Genomic DNA, 20,636 nt, shown 5'->3' with positions numbered 1-20,636 from the left:
AGTTCTGAATGCTGTCTAGATCATTTTGAATGACCTTTGCTGCTGCAACAGTGTTTGCCACTTCTCCTATTTTTGTGTTGTTGTAAATAACAAGTTTGCTTACTATACCAGAATCTAAATCCTTAGTGTAGATTAGGAATAGCAGAGGACCTAATACTGATCCCTGTGGTACACCACTGGTTACCTCGCTCCATTTTGAGTTTTCTCCTCTAATCTGTTTTCTACATATTAACCACTCCCTAATCCATGTGCATGCATTTCCTTGAATCCCACCTGCATTCAATTTGAGAATTAATCTTTTAGCAGGACTTTGTCAAAAGCTTTCTGAAAATCTAAATAAACCATGCCATATGCTTTGCAATTATCCATTGTCGATGTTGCATCCTCAAAAAAGTCAAGCAGGTTAGTTAGACACGATCTCCCTTTCCTAAAACCATGCTGACTGTCTCCCAGGATACTTTTACCATATAGGTAATTTTCCATTTTGGATCTTATTATAGTTTCCATAAGTTTACATATAATAGAAGTCAGACTTATTGGTCTGTAGTTACCTGGCTCGGTTTTGTCTCCCTTTTTGTGGATCGGTATTACGTTTGCAATTTTCCAGTCTGTCGGTACAACCCCTGTGTCAAGAGACTGTTGCATGATCTTGGTTGGCGGTTTGTAAATAACTTCTTTCATTTCTTTGAGTACTATTGGGAGGATCTCATCCAGCCCAGTGGATTTGTTTATTTGAAGAGCTCCTCGTCCCTTTAACACTTCTGCCTCTGTTATGCTAAAGTTATTTAAAACTGGATAGAAACAGGTTGACATGTGGGGCATGTTGTCCGTGTCCTCCTTTGTAAAAACCTGTGAAAAGTAATCATTTCATATATTTGCTATTTTTTATTTTTTCATCTATGATTTTGCCATTTGTATCTCTTAGACATTTAACCTCCTCTTTGAATGTTCTCTTGCTGTTATAATATTGGAAAAACATTTTGGAATTGGTTTTAGCCCCCTTAGCAATGTTCATTTATATCTATCTCTCTTGGCCTTTCTAACTTCCTTTTTGACTTGTGTTTGCAGTTCCAAATAGGAGTGGCAAACACTGTTGCAGCAGCAGAGGACATTCAAAGTGATCTAGACAGCATTCAGAACTGGGCAGACACAGAAATGTGTAAGGTACTGCACACAGGCAATACATTTCTCCCCCCTTCCTTTCTATATTGGTTAATTGTGGGCTCTATTTTCTTTTTTTAACATCACTGAGTCCCTTATCCCTGTGCAACCACAATGTAGAAACATATAGAGAATGTATGGGAATGGACAATATATATCACTGCTGTTTCTCTTAAAGCGTGTTTATTTATTTCTAATACTGGACCCTGTCTTAATACTGTATTACATTATGAATATGAATATAGCTGAATTATTCATTGTAGATAATACTTAGAATACCAGATACATATTTAGCATTAAAAAGCAATACATGTGATTTATTTAACAGTCGTTCATTATTTTGTGTATCAGCCGCCACACGAAGCTGAACGCAGTGCGGTATACTGTAATGATGCTCCAGTCAGTCTGCCCGGACTGCACCTGAACCATTTTAAAAACACGAAGCCCCTAATAAGCTAAATTGTAAAAATTAGGAAAAAATTGCGCAGATATAACGAAGCTAAATTTGAACTCCTAGCTGGAGCAACGAGAGAGGGCGAAAGGGCGGGCAGAGAAGGAGGGGGAGACGCTGTTAGGCAACCGGCTTGTGAACATTCCGCTCAGCTGAGGAGAGACCGTTAGGATTTAAAAATGCGAACGTTCCGAGCGGCGTTAGGCGCTCCGTTAAATTAACACACCGTTGCTGGTATATTAATTTTGAAGAAAACAATATTTTAACTCAAACAGCACTGTATTAAAAAAAAAATACTTTACTAGAAGTTCCAGAACGTTTTCCAACAAATAAAAGGTGATACGTATTTATAATAAGTATATTTGTTATGATATTAAGACTAAAAAAATGTGCTACAGTTTGGTGTATAATTTATTTATTTATTTATTAAATGTTGTATTTATTTTTTAATATTGTATTGTTTTCACAAAATAACATCCATACATTATCAGTTCATCTGTTAGAGTAATCAAATCACAAATATTACTCGTCAGTAATTCATACACAGACACACTGTGGTAACTTCAAGAAGTTAAAATGTAAGGTTGGATTCAAGTTTAACCAAATAAATAAGTAAATACATTTGTATCTCTTGCTGGTGCCACGGCTTGTCTCTGTATCAATTCACTGATATTTGAGGTTTTGTTTAGTACACACTAGCAGGTGATCTGATAATCTTATTGATGTTATTTTGTGAAAACAATAACACGTTAATACTGTGCTACAAAAAATGACTCGACGTGTTGTAACTTGTGCGGGTGATGTCACGGGTTGTCATGGCAGCGCCGATCATCACGGGAGTGGTTATCAGTGGTTGTCAGAGAAACGCTGGAGTTCCGCTGGCTTCCGAGGTATCCAACCCGAATATCTAAATCATATCTAAAACATATGATTTTAAACCGTTTTGTATAATATTTTCTTTTTCGGGGCTTCGCTAATAGTTTCTTGTTTAGTCTTTGTAGATATTGGACTGGATCATTGTTTCAACGTGCATGTCTGGGTTTTGTCCAGTAGATGGCGCTGCTGCTGCTGTTGTGATGTTTCGTTTAGCAGAATGCAGTTCACGTACCGTGTTACAAACGGGACGGCGCTGCACAGAGCGGTACAAACTGTGCAATTAAAATCTCCGGTAGTACTACAGACGGGCCGTCGATAGTCATCTCTGATTAACCCAACATGAATATAAATACGAACTAAGTCTGTTTCAAAGAGCACTCAGAGTGACGACGCCGGAGAGTCTGATAGCAGGTTTAATAATATGAATGTGCCTGTGTCTGATCGAGTCTTGCATCAAACTCTCCATCCTCTTTATAATATCAACACATTACACCCCCCGTACTACACACGGTGTTTCCAGTGTAGTGAATTCAGTTCCAATAACTCACACACTCAAACATGAAGAGAACAACATGTTGTTAAGTAGCACTTTTTTGTGATGCTAGAACAAGGTATATATAAGGAGTGTTGATAATTTCACCCTAAACTTGCATATTGAAAGTAGCATGTCAAAGCAAGAAGGAATCTAATAAGTAGATTATGCCTGTGTAATCACAACTCAGAGGCAGCCAGACCTATGGCATCACACATGGGACTACAGAAACTGGTACGGGATTCTGGGAATTGTAGTTTGTTTGCAGTTTTACCGTTTTGTGGCTGAACGCTGGAGGCTGCATTAGCCACTGTATTTGATTTTTTTTTTATCTGACGGGAGTAATACAAACTACACTAAGCAAAAATATAAGAGATATATTAATGTTTTATATTTTGCATGTATTTGGATTAATACTTAATATACTTAGTTTTTGTGAACACGATCACCCACAGAACTGTATAATAAAGTTTGTTTCTAGAATTCTGTTATTTGCATGTGTGTGTTTTATAATACGTATACCTGTCAGCACTGAGCTTTCAAAATAAGGGAGACTGCATGGGGCAGGACTCTGAAACAGGCCTTCACGGGCAGAGTTACCATATGACTTCATGCACACTAGAACACACTGGGATAGTTTAGGCTCTTCAACTCACACGCCAAAAGATTGTGGGAAGTGTAGTCCTGCTGTGAACAGTGACCAAGAGGTGTAGAATGTACCACAATGCATTGCAATTGGAAAAGCCTGAATTGTCCCAATAAACAAGCAGTCACATGGTAACCAGAATGCATGCCTGCCACAGGCTTCCCATGGGCCCTAAAGTATGACCAATACAGACAGGAAGGAACTGCACTGCTGGAAATAGTGATTTTAGAACCTGAAATGTTAGCAAAAATAATTGCTTTTGCAAAAACGTATGTAGGAGCTGAACTGGAATTTTGATTATTAAAAAAAAAGGAATTGTCACAGATAGCGGAGTTGGGTGGAGGTGTAAAAATAATCACGTCCAGACAATGGTATGATATGACACAAGTTGTTTTCTTTTCCTTTATTAGTGTCTGCAAACAGTGGTAATCAGGACAACAAACAAAAGAAAATGTCCAAACAAAAGAGAAACGCTAACTGAAATGTGGAGAGACAAAACAAACAAACAATAAAGTAAAATTATCCAGACTCTGGGTGGCTGTCCTTGCCTTTCTGGCCATTCTGGTGTCCACCCTCCTGGTTGGCTGTCTCTCTTTTGAATTAGTTTGTTTATGTCTGTCAAAAAAGTCAGTGAGCATTTGTTTGGTTTTATCCATCAGTACCTCTCCAATACTCCTTTGTGCTTTCAGATACCACCCTCGACTGCTACAACACGGCCCCCTTTAATGTGCCGCGGAACGCCCCCTAATCAGCAGAACACCAATCAGCAATTGGCATTTTAATCTCCTCCCAATTCTGGGACTTTGCAGGACATTCCGTGTTGTTGCCCTCAACAAAGATGGTGACCGTCCTTTCGGGACTTCCGCCCCAAAGGTAGAACTGCCACGTCACACCATCTCTGTTGGGGCCTTCTAGGCTGGCTCACAGCCCCCTGGGAGGATGGCTTACAGCACGGGATCACTTTATCTCGTCACAGGAATGTATTCTTATTTTAGTTAGGTATGTATAGTTATTATGGTTTATGGATTGGTATGTGCTCCTTTTCTATGCACTGCACCCTCAAGTGGTAGTTTTCTTTATAGCTAATGAATTATAGAATTCAGTGTGGAAAGTAAACAATAAAGAACACAGATGACACTGTGAGGAGGAGCAGCAGCAGCAAATACAGTTCAACTGAAGACAATTAGTTTGTACTTTTGAAAGGAGTTCCTGGTATGGAACATATTGCTGTATTGGAAGGATTTTCCACTAGTTTTATTATTGGATGCAAGTTAATAAAAGCTTACTGTATTCTGAAGATTGGGAAGTTTACACACCTGGAATTATTCTAGAAGTTAAGAGCTGGAAGTGCTGCACAGTGACTGTATGATGAGTCGTAATGTAGAGGATACCTAGCCTACAAAAACTAACAAGTGGGAAAATTATTTATGAAGCCACCACAATATAAATTTAAAAGAGACAAGAGAATCTGTCAGGGAGAAGGGCCCAACATAAGGGAAAGTGGACAAGCCTGGCTTTGGTGGACAGCTTTTAACTTTACACCAGCTTTTGTTTTCAAATGAACCCCCCTCCTCCATTACTATTTCTACACACGATGCTTCAAAATAATTAACAGTTAAACATATATTCTTAAATCAGTGAAGCAGGGCTCTAGTTTATTTCTTGTTGAAGCCTGGTTCAAGACAATGTATAAATTGTATACTGAAATAGAATTTATATGAAAATTGTTACCCAATACATATTTAATAAAAGGGACAAATGAGGGGGTGGGTTTCTTCCATAAATTTTATCATGCTAAATAACTGAAGGTATAGTAATTGCCCTGTTACTGTTAAATATAAAAATAGGGTTACAGCTCATTGGAGGAGGAAAGTCTTTGCCCCCGGGTTCACACAGTGAATTAGTGAAGGGTCCTTGAGTAACACACCATATTGAGAATGGCCTGATCAGGGCAAATCAAAGCATTTGATACTGCAAGGAGGAGGAAATCCCATTGACATGGCCATTCTGACATATCAAGTGTAGAATTAATCAAGCACAAAAAAATAAGCTTTTACAAGCAAGATTGTTATTTATCAATACACACTTTTTGGCAGTTTCCAGAAAGATACAACTCCAGCTATGAAGATAACCACTGAACACACACCCATTGCAGCTCCCAGAAGGGACCACACATTGAATTGGGCTGCAAGAGAAGAAAGTAATAGTTAGAGGAATATAAAGAGAGATAGTTATATTTTACTTGAACTGCAATTGTGTTCACATCATGCATATTACCGCTTCTAGGCATAAAGTGAAGGGATCCATCTCTCTTCAGCTCAATTGGGCCAGAAGACACAAACGCCTTTGCACCACCATCCATCCCTTCAGCACTGCGACCTACAGGAGGAATTAGGAGTCCATCAAAACAAATGGACAAAAACGCATGCAAAATGTCCCCTCCTCTCAAACAGAGCTCTTACCAAGCCTCTGTTTCCCTGGAATGCACCGTCTGCTACAGAGGCTGTCTGATGGCCGGTTTGAATCACATATCACAACACTGCAGTGGAAGTAAATCTGAAAGACAGCACACCTTGTCAAGTAAAACAAGCATCAATAGATCAGGCAGTACCATCATCCAATGAGGATTACTGAATTGAAAAACACATATATTGCATCATAAGTGTTTCTTGCAAAAGTGCAGTTACATGTTTTCATTCCAACTCACTAAAGATTTGAGAACAGTGACTATTCGTTGCTTGCAAAGCAATCCAAACCATGCATTGTGGTACAAGATCCCCATCCCAACACTCCACTTTACCTGTCCTTTCATTGCATCACGGCCGCTTGTGAAGGAAAACATTTTCACTTCAAACCTCTTCAGATGGGAAGGGAACAGCACTCTTGCATTGCTGGAGACTGGGTGAAAGATGGTCAAGTACTCATCTGCAGAGTTCTCACAGCTAGAAAGAGAAAGTAGGTCAGGAGCACATCAGCCACAACTCCAATTCCTAGGTTTTGTAACAGCAATATCATATTCCAGCATCTTACCTGTCCACAACAACATCCCACTTTGGAGAGCTATTCCTGTCAACAGAATAGGTTGCCCAGCAGTTCTCCAAAAACAATTCAGCCTGTGGATCCCTGCTGTACAGGAGCTCTACCTCAAAATACAAGGGTCTTCGCAAGTACTTCACAACAGGGTAATCCCGAGCTCCATAGAAGTCATTGTAGGTTGAATCTGCAGAGATGCAAGGGAGAATTTTATAGGTGGAAACACACTACTAGAGCATCTATATTATTTCAATTGCCAAGTCCTACCCAATGCAAGCCGCATGATGACTGCAAGGTCCCCCAAGCCAGGCTGGACTACAGGTGCAGGATTATTCTGGTACAAGAACTGTACTACCTTGGTGTCATTGACCAGGTAGTGACAGGCAACTCTCAACCTGGAAAGAAGAGATGGGGGTTAGGAGAGTTTCAGGCTCAACCACAAGGATACTCAATTTGATTGCAATCCTTACCGGTAAGATGTGAACAGCACGTCATTCTCATAAGTCAGGAGGTTGTTGTCAAACTGGAAGAGAAATCACAAAAGGCTCGGGTTGCAATTAACTTGTAGATTTAGTATGGAGCTGCATACCAAGTTACAGACTAGCTAATATGGTACTCAGGATCATCCCCAGCTGTGTACTAATTTTGTACCAATTTCACAATTTAAAAATAAAAAGCGTTGGTTATGAATATTGCAATTTCATAATTGAACACTTTTGGGACCTCATGTTTGTTACAGTTAGTATGACACCACAAGTCTGTCTACAGAAACTGCTAGACTAATTTGGTATTGTTTTAGTAACCTCTAGGAGGGCAACAGCAGTAAATTTTGGATTTGTTGCAAATACACATTTGAATACACAGCTGGCAACTCTTGAGCTGCAATTGGTATTAACTCGTGTACTAGTTTAGTCCCATCCTATGTACTAGCCACGGGATCTTCCCCAGTTAGTACACTCCTTCCAGCTCACTGCTATTGACCCAAAAGGTCTATAGGCAGCACATGCAATGCCATAACCAAGAGACATGTGTCGCAGCACCTTTGTCAACTGGACAAGCAGTTAAATACAAAAAGGTGGCATCCTTCAGACGTACACAATTCATGCAAGTAATTCAGCTGATAGAAACACTGGTCACCATGGCTCCCCAGAGTGATCCAGGGTTGTTGGTCAACTTGTCAATATGTTGAACCTCCTCAAAATATGGTTTTAAAAATGTGTCAATACTAACCCGTCTAGTTGTTCCACAGGAGTTGACATTGAAGTAGAAAACCGCATTGATAGCATCAGACTGAAGAGGCCGGCAACTCTGATCCCTTAGAGTTAGTTGACTTGGAGACAAGCTGGGGACAGATTCCACTTTCACAGCGAGAGCTGCCATAGTTCCATTGGTGAAGCAATCTGAAACACAGCATTTGGATCCAGGTTAAGGAAACAGATTATAGCTTCAATACCACTCCATGCAACCTTTGGCCAATCTCAAAAGCAGCTATTCTAAAAAAATGCTTGGTCTGCAGGAGAGTTACCAATCATCTTTGTAGGGAAACTGCAGGACAGAGAAAAGTCAGCCACCACAACCATGGTCCCAACATCCTTCAAGGTCAAGTCAAGCCTGCTTCTGATGCCCGAAGAACTGATCACCTACAGGAGACAATACATCAGGTCAGTAATGTGTTGAACCCAAGACAACTAAAAACACATTAAAGTTCCATCACTTACTTCATATGTGGCATCAACTGAATTGTATGGCACAGTCATCCAGAAATTGGTAGCATTGGCATTATACTTGTACAGGGCAAGCAGACTTCCACCAAGTTCTCTTGAGCCCACAAAAGGAACCCAGTTGCGACCCATGTTGCCATATGTTACCATGGTATAGAATGCAGCACCATCACAGTAGCCAGTTACTGTAGGTAGAACTGCAAGAGGAAAAGCAGTTGTCAGGGCAATGGACTGGATTGTCAGAAAAGAGTAGTTGTAGACCACAAACAGTCAGGCACTTACTGATGTCTTTGAGAATGGCTTCAACTACAGCAGGATGAGTAAAGGGTGTATTCTCTGGCACTATATTCAGCAAGTAGGTCAGGGGCAGAATGTAGGTTCTGGTGTCTGGAGGAGTTACCTGAAAGAAACATGGGTTTGTAGGATTACACCCAAAGTCAGACAGCAAGCAAGTGTTTTCAAAATGGCAATTGGATGGTTGAACAGGTGGGATGTTACCTTTTGCTTCACATTGGGGTCCTCAAATGGCACCTGGAGAGTGTAAGTCTTGGATCCATTGGGAAAGACATGCTCCTGGACATTATAACCTTTTAGGTTGGCTTCTGGCACAGTTAACGTCTCTGGTCCAACTATAATTTTGACCAGCTCCACATCAGGCAGGAATGTCCCCAGGGTCACATTGAACACTCTGGCTTTAGGAACAGTGTCTGAAATTAAAGCACGCAGTTAAATGAAGGCTATGAAGTGGAGCACTGCAACAAATCCCTTTGATTTACTGCATGTGGACAAGTTCTACATACTGTTTGTGACAACTGGTGGCCGAGGCATGAAAGGAGTGGTTATTGGATGAAGTACTGTGTACTTGGTCTTCTCAGGCCCATCTTGCCAGGTATGCTCCAGCATTGGTTCAATAGAGTAAGAGATCACATAGGTGTTGTCCACTACATGGCTCTGAAAGCACAGAAGCATCTTAGGAAGCAAGCTTTAAAATGAGAAGGATTTAGAAGATATTGAACGTCTACATACCTTGTAATATCCACCATCAGCTCCCACAGGAATTTTTACAGTGATTAGCTGGGGACCGACATCCAGTTTATAATCTCTATTATGAATCGTTGCAGGGTCAAGCTTGCGGCCATCAACTCCCATTTGAACATCAAGGGTAGTAATTTGTGGCGTCGGAACAAGGGGAGGTAGAACACGGGGAACATTCCATGTAATCATCTGTTCTGTGAAGGCTGTTCCATCTGACAGAAAGGAACACCATAGACTTGGTATAGAAAACACACTTAAACCTAGAACAGTTCTTGAGCACCGTTGCCCTCCATAATCTTACTCACCAGTAGGACATGTAACTGCAGTGTCCACCATCATGACCATCCATCTTTGCTTATAAAAGGTGGTTGATCTTAGCACAGCCATTGGTACAGTTTGGATCTGTTGGAGGGGAAGGGGAACTTTTACTAAAATAAAAGACTAAATCTACCTTCATTGTCTGAATATACTGTACTACACAACAATGAAGCCTAGACTACTTACCACCTGAGGCTGGCTTTCTGTGGAGTTGTATGCAGCTCTAACCAGAATTCGAGTTGGTGTAGTGTTTATGCCATAGCCATTTGTCATGGCCTGAGCAACAGTCATGGTTGTCTTTCTATTTGCTGGGAGATGGAACACAATTTTCCAGATGCTGTTGTCAGCAGCAGTTGCCTAGCAAAGAGAAAACCCCATTAGAATAGGGAGTTTGAACACAAAGCATCCCCAGTCTAAAGGATTTGTCACAGCATATGGCTTGTTTAATAAAACATGAACTAAAACTGAAGGGTGAAATGTATCACTGAAACCGTTATATGATCAAACGTCTCTAATGGAACAGAGAATCCTCAAATACAACTGCGTACGAAAGAGCCTATGTGAAAGCATGTGGTCTGGATCGGATACAGGCAGAGTTTGTAGCCACTCATTTGTACTGGACCTTAATATCAGTGTACCAAACTTTAGGATAATACTTGAAATTGCTCCTATACAGCAGACTTCAAAAAGGTATATCAGGACACATTTATCATGAAGGGTTTATAACCCTGCACATATGAAGCCACTACCTAAGTGGTTGAAATACAAAGCTTACACACTGACAAGAAAGTGTTAACTTCACCACAATCATGTTTTACCACAACAAATCACAGAAGACGTATACAAAGCCAATGCCTTAAATGTTACACAATTCCAATATGACCACCCTCTTGGGAGACAGGTTAAAGTTAAGGGGGCCGTTAGATTTTGCTTCAACTAGATGAGACAGTAGAGTAGACTTTCAATTAGGCAAGACCAAGGGGATGTGAATGAAGCAAATGCAAAGTCACATGATTCTACCTCAGGGTATGCAAGGGACCAATCAGGATCATCTTGAACAAAGTTTGGCTCAATAAGTGGCACCCCTCTTCTCACAGAAACCTAAAGAGAATTCACATTAGTCATGAGTGAAGCACTTCTGTAATGACAATTAAAATACCCACACAACCCAACAAGTTATACTGAACAGCATTATCACATCCCGATAGCCCTTACCTCCATGTAGTTTCTTTCACACAGAATCTCCCTCTCTGCCCATGGAGAATAGCGGCATGTCATGCTCTGAACATAGGAGGAAGCTGAAGTCATAGCACTGTTTGAGAAGACACTGATTTGTACTGTCAGCTTGTAGGTCTCATCATTCTGGAAACAAAGGCTAAAGTTAGTCCCAGCATGTCACCATTAGAAACACGTTTAAAAAGAAATATAATTAAAACTCACTGTGTTCTGAGCAAAGCAGCTCACCACAGAAGCAAGGAACTTGGCATTTCCCAAGAAGTCAACGGTTAAGCTATATCCACACTGTGCGGCCAGTCTTGGAGAGAGGGACACAAGCGCCCCCTTATTGTCTATGGAAAATAAATTAAGTTGGCCTTTTAAGAAACTGTACACGTGATCAAGCAAGGTAGAGATATAACAAAGTGAACACCCCCACCGCCACGTTCCATAAGCAATTTTGTAAAAACGAGTTATATTAATAGAATTATGCGCCCATTCGGAACAGTATGTTTAGAGTAAATAATTTATATTTCGGCGCACTTGCAGTCAACAAATCTGACTAAGGTTGTAGCAGCACAGGTCTATTTAGGGTGATCAGCAACATGCTTTTAAAGTTAACGCAAGAGTTTCATACACTGCATTTGAAAAAAACGAAGCCTTACAGCGCAGGAGTACTCTGTTCTTAATTCAGGTTATTACATTACGACTCAACAGGCTTTATACATCAAAAGCTTTCCATTCAAGAAAATTGATCACTCACCAATCACATTGATACGAAAATACTTTCCAACAAAAGACTTATCCAACATCATCATCATAACACTCCCTTGACATTCTGTCCTCACCGAGCCTGCAGAAGACAACGATACATGAAAACACACAACCGGCAAATAAACAGCAAGCTAAAAGAACAGATGTGCTGAAGCGACCGTTATCGTACCTAGAGGCGGGTTCTGCGTCCAAACTTCAGTGACTAACACTGCTAACAGCAATGTTATTCTGCATTGGAAGAAAAAAACACGCAAGTGAGACACACACAATAAAATGAACGTTTCTAAAGTAGAGAATAGATCAACAATTACCCAAATCTAAGACAACACGGCATCATTAAATCCAAGGCAGCCCCAACCGTGAACTTCTTTCACCGTTATAAAGAACCAATAATAAAAACAAACCCGTCAGTAGTTAAGTTTGGTGTTCCTTAGAGCCCAATGGGTTTATAAAGAGGTTCAGGTGCTAATGGGAGCTAATTAGCTGCAATTGATGCGCGCACCTCTTTCATATTAGTCCTCTAATTTTCAATCAGTACGTTAATTAAAATAAATAATAATAATAATAATAATAATAATAATAATAATAATAATAATAATAATAATAACCCATTTAGAAGATTGTACTTTGAATTTAAGTTTGGCAGAAGTACGTGCGGAACAAACTGGACTGTCACCGACAAGGACTGTCTGATTAAAGGCTCAGCTATGGAGGCATGTAGTAAACATATGCTTAGGTAGGCTAAGCATATATTAAAGTAGACAATTTATTTGAGGCCACTTGATTTAAGAAACAGTGCAAAGCATCTCTTTCGCATGTCAGATTTGCCATGACAGGGGCAGTCCCGGGGAATAGAATGACCAAGTGGCAAATGGAAAGCACAACGCTTAACCTGAAATACAACGCGCAGTATTGATTTAGAACAGAATCAACACAAATCGGATGGCGTGTTGGAAATTTGAATTGTAATCAATTTATTTAAGATTTGAAGTTCACATTTCAATTATTGAGCTTAATTACATTCATTATTTTATGTATAATTAATTCAATTAGTGTGTTGAGCATATTCAATTTGGCATATTATCTTCGAATGTTGAGTTTTGTCTATTTGACAGCTGTTACTTCAATTCAAATGTTGAACTTTGTCGTTGATGTTTGACGCTCCGGCTTTTGCAGTTCACATTTTTGTTACATTCCACCTCTCATAGGTTTGAACACAAACGGGTTTATTTGTGAAATTGTCAGATTGTTTCTTGTGTATCCAGCGCTCATCTGAACTAACTGCTTCGGTAGTCTGTTCCCGTGAATAGACAGCACATGCCTGAGGGGGTGTGTTCTGTACAGCTGTGCATTTGAGTAAAGTTTGTCGCGGAGTTTTAAACGTTCCCATGGCAACTGAGTCAACAAAACCAACATCATCACGCTTTGAGACGCAAGCTAAGGGCTAAGAAGTAAATGGTAAAAAGTGAAAGCAGTGTAAGTCAGTGGAATTTTTTGATTGTTTGATTTTATCAAATGTTCACGATAATCATGTATGTTCTGTAAATGCGGAATGCAATTAGTTGATATGTAAAAGCATGCATAAATGAATGGTGTCTATTCCTAACGCATCGGTAAAGTTCAGTATAGTGCCGCTTTTGTAGCAGCAAGCAGGCTTGTTCCGTCGTCTTGATATCACTATGTAACACAATTTTTGTTCCTGGGTAGTAGGTGTTATTTCCTAATTGCTTATGCCTCAAAAGTATAGAAAATGGCTACTATTCCCCACAAACTTTGCTTTTGTTACCAGGACAGTGATATTTTGAAATTTACCTTTTTCCAATGAGAAAACGGACGAATTTGTGTCTTTTGGTTCACATAAAGTCAGAATAAAACAACATATGAATCCAAATTAACATGTATTTATACTAAAGTAATACAAAAATGACTACAAAAGATTTAGAAGTGAGTAGTTTTTCGAGATTTAAGATTATACTGTAAATCACTTTCACGAATCAGCCCCCAAATGTAGTCTCCCATCATGTTCTCGTTATACTGTCCTTGGTAGCGGCGTTCAAAGTCCATTATATCCTGGTGGAAGCGCTCACCTTGCTCCTCCGAGTACGCTCCCATGTTCTCCTTGAATTTATCAAGATGAGCATAAAGGATATGGACTTTGAGGGACATCCTTCAGCCCATTGTGCCGTAGTTCTTCACCAGAGTCTCAACCAGCTCCACATAGTTTTCGGCCTTGTGATTGCCCAGGAAGCCCCGAACCACTGCGACAAAGCTGTTCCAAGCCGATTTCTCCTTACTAATAAGCTTCTTGGGGAATTCAATGCACTCCAGGATCTTCTTTATCTGTGGTACGACGAAGACACCGGTTTTGAACTTTGCCTCAGACAGCTTAGGGAAGAAGTCTTGAAGGTACCTGAAAGACCCTTCTCTTTACTTCTAAAGACGGCTGCTCTCTCTCTCCGGAGGAGTGGGTACGGGGAGCTCATGGCAGTGTGGCACCGGGGCGATGGATGAAGGAAGGTCCGGATACGTGATAGCAGGTGCATTCTTGCCAGTCCGACATTTGGAAGGGTCCATCATGCAGAAGTAGCAGTTGCTTGAGTGGTCAGTGGGTTCCCGCCAAATTCTTGGGATAGCGAACTTCATGGCTCTCTTTTCCCCTCTGTACCATCCTACAAAAATACATTTATTTCACCCATGACTAATGTGTAAGAGATTCTCGCAACATTTTTCATATATGATATATTTATTCAATAACATTGAAAATTGTAAAACATTTTAAAATTAAAAACTTTTACAATTTTAAAAATTTTAACAAATTTTATAACATAAAATTCCGAGCAATAATTGTCCATCTTACCTTCCAGAGTTTTTTTTTGCAGTGCTCGCAGGTGAAATGAGGTGCCCAGGGTTTGTCTTGATCCCCGACAGGCATGCCAAAATATGCGTTGTAGGCCTCACACATCTTAGCAGATGCTTCCACGGAGTACTTTTTCACTCTTGTCTTGATAAATTTGCCGCAGACATAGCAAAATGCGTCTGCCGGATGCTTGCAGCCTCTTGATGCCATCTCAGAAAAATGCAGATATGTATCCACTTAGGCAGCTGGAACTAAACTGAACTGGTGGGCTTAAGGCCCCTGTATTTATACTACTATTTATATTACTGGAAAGTTCTAGAAAGTTCTAGAAGTTACTCCAAGTTTACTCAGCACTGAATCTATCTGGAATGTTCTGGAAAATAGCTAAATTTCAAAATATCACTGTCCTGGTCACAAAAGCAAAGTTTGTGGGGAATAATAGCCATTTTCTATACTTTTGAGGCATAAGCAATTAGAAAATAACACTTACTACCCAGGAACCAAAAAAAAAAAAAAAAAAAAAAAAAATTGTTACACGGTGATATCTGCCTCCGGTGGCTTCTTTGAGGATTGCGAACAAATTGTGACTGAAAAAAAGATCAAGAATGTACCAATCTAGCGCGAAGAAGCGTAAAAAGAAAAAAACTGAGGAAGAAAAACAACATGAGAAAGGTATTGTATTATTTGATTTAGCTCCGTTTTTATTGCTGTAGCTTGCTTGCATGCTGGCTGTGCCCAGGCGCGTAGTCACAGTGTACACATTGAGGCAGCCGAGGCCCTCGGTAAAAATCGACTCAATTCTTAATTGTGAAGACCAAAATAATAATAAAAAATGTACCCACTTTCTTTTTTAAGAGTGTAAAATTGATATATATATATATATATATATATATATATATATATATATATATATATATATATATATATATATATAATGTTATTTTTTATTTCTTCACATTACTATAATCTCGGGCTGTGTATTTGCATCTATAGCGACCCGGCCTGTGCGCCAGGCAGCACCGGGACCTCTGGACCGGTTTCCCCCGCCTGAAGTACTGTACTACTTCCTATCATCGATTTATACAGACAAAAGAATATTAAAGTTGAGTGAGAAACTGTGTGCTAAACTCTTTCAAAGCAGGAGTCACAGTGTCAGCACCCGTCCCAGCAGTATCAGCACCAGTCTTACCGGTCAGCAGCAGTTACCAGTCCCAGCAGTGTAAGGCAACTTAAGTAGCAGTGAACCAAATGCAAGTCAATAAAGGTATGAACCCATCTACTTATTAATAGTGATGTTATATTCTTGTCCTTTTAAAATCACATATTTCTGACAGTGTCAATATCGTCATTGTAGGTTGCTGTGGTTTTGCTGGGAGACAATTAGTTTTGATCTTTGAAATAATATGGGTCATCAAATTTTAACATTAACATCATCATCCAAGAGACTTAATATTGCTTTGCAGTTTACACGAACAGTCTCCAGGCTTTGTAAGATGATAACTTTTACCTTTGTAACATGAACAGGATCTGCAAGAGGTTTGTTCAACTGTTTTTTTTTTTTTGGGGGGGGGGTTCAAACCAAATCCTGCTTAGGGCCCCCAAAAGGCGAGAAACAGTCCTGTCTATTACCAGTACAAAACACACACACACACACACACACACACACACAGGCAGCAGTTGTACAGTGTTATACAAGGAAAATAACAAGATATACTCATGACACATTAAGTGTTGAGATGACGATATCACATTATTTTTACATTAGTAGACTATTATTTATTTTACAGTTGTCACACACAACCTACATAAAATAATAATAATAATAATAATACACATTTCAAGAATCACAAATGTATACAAATTCTGCCACCCTTTTATACAGTTGGGTTTTTACTGGAACAATCTAGGAGGTAAAGTAGTTGCTTGCTAGCTGTCTGTCTGTCCATCCATCTAGTGCAGGAGTTGTTAACCCATGGTCCTAAAGAGAGCCTCAATCCTGCAGCGGCTCCCCTATAACTTTCCTGCCGTATCGGAGCGCCTGTCAGTCTGCGAGTGAACGGCGGTGTGAGCCGTGTCTTAGAGCGCAAAGTAAAAAAAAAAATAAGATCCGTATTAATTTGGAATAGCATTAAAAATTGACGCAGACGTCTTCTTTTCATCCTTTCTTCATTCATCCCTTCCTCTTTTCTTTTGATATTTAGCGGAGAAATTGAACTTTTTATAGACCTCCTCGGAGTCTCCTCCCCCCTCCCTCGCTTCTGAGCTCCGTCAGCGGGCACAGTGCCGGGTTTTGTCCCCCGCCTTCAGCGCACAATGCCCCGGCTTGGCCCGTGTGGGTTTCCCGTCGCAGCCCCCAAGTGCTTCGTAGGCAGTTGCCCTCTATAATAGGCGCAGTCGAGCCGAAAGAGAGCACCAGACTCCAGCGGAGAGATAGCAGCAGCAGCGCCGCACACGAATACACCCGGCACAGAGTAGAAATGGGGACTCGGTCGAATTTACGAAGCGGTTCCCGTACTCGAAATGTCAAAGGTAAGTAAAAATAAATACTGAATCTTATAGCAGTATGGATTTACATTGACAATGACGTGTTTGATTTATTTATTTATTGTCATTTATTTTAAGTCTTTGTTAAGTTTAACACGCAGTGAGGAGCAACTAATAACATAAATGAGCAGATAGACTTCGTTTGTTTATTTTTTTTCATCTCTTTTCAAATATTCATTTATGTACTTTGAAATGTTATATATTTGATCATTCACATATATATATTCAACACAATCTATATTATATTATTAAATATACGGGGTTAGTCTATGTATGTATTTCTTTGTATCGCTTGTTTTGAGTTTGCGAACATGGTCCTTTTAGTATTCCTTATTTTTAGTCGTTTTCCGTTTGATAGAAATTTCAGACATGCTCAATCCATATCAGGGTCAGCTGCTGCTGTGTATTATAAAGAGATTTCAGACATGCTCAATCCATATCAGGGTCTGCTGCTGTGTATTATAAAGAGATTTCAGACATGCTCAATCAATATCAGGGTCTGCTGCTGTGTATTATAAAGAGATTTCAGACATGCTCAATCAATATCAGGGTCTGCTGCTGCGTATTATAAAGAGATTTCAGACATGCTCAATCCATATCAGTATCTGCTGCTGTGTATTATAAAGAGATTTCAGACATGCTCAATCAATATCAGGGTCTGCTGCTGTGTATTATAAAGAGATTTCAGACATGCTCAATCAATATCAGGGTCTGCTGCTGTGTATTATAAAGAGATTTCAGACATGCTCAATCAATATCAGTATCTGCTGCTGCGTATTATAAAGAGATTTCAGACATGCTCAATCCATATCAGTATCTGCTGCTGTGTATTATAAAGAGATTTCAGACATGCTCAATCAATATCAGTATCTGCTGCTGTGTATTATAAAGAGATTTCAGACATGCTCAATCAATATCAGTATCTGCTGCTGCGTATTATAAAGAGATTTCAGACATGCTCAATCCATATCAGTATCTGCTGCTGTGTATTATAAAGAGATTTCAGACATGCTCAATCAATATCAGGGTCTGCTGCTGTGTATTATAAAGAGATTTCAGACATGCTCAATCCATATCAGTATCTGCTGCTGTGTATTATAAAGAGATTTCAGACATGCTCAATCAATATCAGTATCTGCTGCTGCGTATTATAAAGAGATTTCAGACATGCTCAATCCATATCAGTATCTGCTGCTGTGTATTATAAAGAGATTTCAGACATGCTCAATCAATATCAGTATCTGCTGCTGCGTATTATAAAGAGATTTCAGATGTCAATCAATATCCGGGTCTGCTGCTGTGTATTATAAAGAGATTTCAGACATGCTTAATCAATATCAGTATCTGCTGCTGTGTATTATAAAGATATTTCAGATGTCTCAATCAATATCTGGAGCAGCAGTGTGGAGTAGTGGTCAGGGGGGCTCTGTACTCTTGACCGGAGGCTCTTGTGTGGGTTCAGTCCCAGGTGGGGACACACACACTGCTGCTGTACCCTTGAACAAGCAGGTACTTTACGTAGATTGCTCCATTAAAAAACCCAACTGTATAAATGGGTAATTGTATGTAAATAATAATATCACAATTGTAAGTCACCCTGGATACGGGTGTCTGCTAAGAAATAAAATATCAGAGTCTGCTAAACAGTAGAATGTATGCTGTGCCATAGGAGTCTCATTGAAACTGCTGTGTCATAGGATTCTCATTGAAACTGCTGTGCCATAGGAGTCTCATTGAAACTGCTGTGCCATAGGGAGTCTTATTGAAACTGCTGTGCCATAGGAGTCTCATTGAAACTGCTGTGAAATAGGGAGTCTCATTAAAACTGTTGTGCAATAGGGAGTCTTATTGAAACTGGCATAGTCTTTTTTAACTGAAGTTTATGCCATAGGGCTTCATCAGCAGGTTACAAGCTGACAAGCTAATTATTAAGTTGTATACCCTGTGTGTGTGTGTGTGGTCATGTCTCAGTGAGTGTGTGTGTGTTTCCCTGTGTGTATGTGTGTTCATGTCTCTCTGTGTGTCAGTGTGCGTATATCTCTGTGCATGTGTCACTGTGTGCGTGTTTCAGAATGTGCACCTGTGTCTCTGCGTGTCTATGATGTAAACCAATCATTCTGGTTTTCAAACAGCTTGCAGGGCAATAGTGAATCACTCAAATTGTGAATGAATGTGTAAATAAATAAATTAAACAAACTAATGAGAGAGTGGGAGGGAGAGGGAGGGAGGAAAAGGAAGTGAGAGAAAGAACAGCAAGAGGGAAAGCGAGAACGAGTGACTCGTTTGGAAGTGTAAAGGGATGAACTAATGAATGAATCAACAAATTACTCCCTGGAATTCTGGAGACTGAAAGATAGATAGAAGTTTATAACCGTTTGTCTGAGGGATGCTGTGACAGGAAATGTGGAGTAGTGGTTAGGGCTCTGGACTCTTGACCGGAGGGTTGTGGATTCAATCCCCAGTGGGGGACACTGCTGTTGTACCCTTGGGCAGATACTTTACCTAGATTGCTCCAGTAAAAACCCAACTGTATAAATGGGTAATTGTATGTAAAAATAATGTGATATCTGTATAATGTGAAATATCGTATAATGTGATATCTTGTAAGAATTGTAAGTCGCCCTGGATAAGGGCGTCTGCTAAGAAATTAATAATAATAATAAAATGACCGAGGTTGAGACTCAGAGACAGTTTAAATGTTCAAAAATAAAGTTTTTAATAAACAAAAATACAAAATAAACCGGCACAAGGGCCAAACAAAAAGGTTTTAAACATAAAATAAACACAAAACAAAAAAAGCAAAACTTACAAAAATAAAGGTTTCCAGGCTGGGCTTTGCCTTCACTGGATTAAAAAACAAACAAACAGAAACCCAGCACACACAAAACACTCTTGTTTCTTCTCCTTCTAGAACACTCCCCCTAGCCAGGGCCTCTCCCCTAGCTTTTATCCCCTGTGGCTGGAGCCCAATTAATAAATAATTGCTGATTATTCAATTAGGGCTCCAGCCACATTCTCACATGTTTTCCTGGCACGGAGGAATTTAACCCCCTCCCTGCCAGTCCCAACCACGTTCTTAAAGACGGGGCAGTCCCCCGTCACAAATGCCTTTTCAAGCAGTCACCCCCTCAAATGTTAACATCAAAGCATATCAAAGTTTAATTTCTTTTTTTTTTTGGAATCGTCAATTATTTTTACCCCGTGATTTCTCCCCAATTTGGAATGCCCAATTGTTTTTAAGACAGCCCCTGTCTCACTGCTTCTACAACCCCCCCCCCCCACCTCCACACCTCCCCTCCTCCCCCCCCCCACCCCCGCAGTGACTCTTTCTCGGCTGGGAGAGGCTGGAGACAGACAAGCGCACTCAAGCTTTAGTCCTCTGAAACAACACCGTACTTCAAACTGTCAAGTCAAGCTGTCCACTTTCTTCTTTCTTTGTTTTTTTGTTTCTTTCTTTCACACTGCAAGCCCAG

At 40.0% G+C, this 20,636-nt stretch overlaps 3 protein-coding genes across 4 annotated transcripts in view; all 3 read right to left on the bottom strand.

Moving 5' to 3' along the window:
- LOC131702963 (zinc finger protein 135-like) overlaps positions 1–20,636 on the bottom strand; it is a 145,234-nt gene that overhangs the window by 64,209 nt on the left and 60,389 nt on the right. The gene's annotated exons all lie outside the window — the stretch shown is intronic.
- LOC131702973 (zona pellucida sperm-binding protein 2-like) lies at positions 5,713–8,094 on the bottom strand. 2 transcript variants are annotated; one of them, XM_059005838.1, is made up of 8 exons: positions 7,930–8,094; positions 7,170–7,222; positions 6,967–7,094; positions 6,697–6,886; positions 6,467–6,608; positions 6,129–6,222; positions 5,944–6,045; positions 5,713–5,851 (listed from the first exon to the last, which is right to left on the bottom strand). In XM_059005838.1, the coding sequence occupies exons 1-8, from the start codon at positions 8,077–8,079 to the stop codon at positions 5,742–5,744; spliced, it is 969 nt and encodes a 322-aa protein (XP_058861821.1). In that variant the 5' UTR covers positions 8,080–8,094; the 3' UTR covers positions 5,713–5,741. The 2 variants fall into 2 exon arrangements, with proteins under 2 accessions (XP_058861821.1, XP_058861820.1); XM_059005837.1 differs by having other exon boundaries at positions 5,713–6,045.
- LOC131703109 (uncharacterized) lies at positions 8,639–12,186 on the bottom strand. Its single transcript, XM_059005974.1, has 13 exons — positions 12,074–12,186; positions 11,932–11,990; positions 11,752–11,841; positions 11,214–11,341; positions 10,989–11,135; positions 10,794–10,874; positions 9,960–10,130; positions 9,761–9,857; positions 9,447–9,667; positions 9,221–9,371; positions 8,919–9,127; positions 8,699–8,820; positions 8,639–8,651 (listed from the first exon to the last, which is right to left on the bottom strand). Exons 1-13 carry the CDS (start codon positions 12,097–12,099, stop codon positions 8,639–8,641), a joined length of 1,515 nt encoding a protein of 504 aa, XP_058861957.1. The 5' UTR covers positions 12,100–12,186.

This window comes from Acipenser ruthenus, chromosome 32 (genome assembly GCF_902713425.1).
Source record: "Acipenser ruthenus chromosome 32, fAciRut3.2 maternal haplotype, whole genome shotgun sequence".
Taxonomy (NCBI): Eukaryota; Metazoa; Chordata; class Actinopteri; order Acipenseriformes; family Acipenseridae; genus Acipenser; species Acipenser ruthenus.
The sequence above is the reverse complement of the archived record's forward strand: the minus strand, read 5'-3'. Positions and strand labels throughout refer to the sequence as shown.

Bases quoted from the DNA above. Each gene is read 5' to 3' on its own strand.
- LOC131703109 (XM_059005974.1), bottom strand. From the start codon at position 12,099: ATGATGCCGTGTTGTCTTAGATTTGG. The intron at 11,342-11,751 runs GTGAGTGATCAA...TATTTTCCATAG, and splicing joins TTTTCGTATCAATGTGATTG to ACAATAAGGGGGCGCTTGTG. The intron at 8,821-8,918 runs GTAACATCCCAC...TGTTTCTTTCAG, and splicing joins ACCCCAATGTGAAGCAAAAG to GTAACTCCTCCAGACACCAG.
- LOC131702973 (XM_059005837.1), bottom strand. From the start codon at position 8,079: ATGGCAGCTCTCGCTGTGAAAGTGGAATCTGTCCCCAGCTTGTCTCCA. The intron at 6,887-6,966 runs GTAGGACTTGGC...GCATCTCTGCAG, and splicing joins CATCATGCGGCTTGCATTGG to ATTCAACCTACAATGACTTC. The intron at 6,609-6,696 runs GTAAGATGCTGG...TTCTCTTTCTAG, and splicing joins TGGGATGTTGTTGTGGACAG to CTGTGAGAACTCTGCAGATG.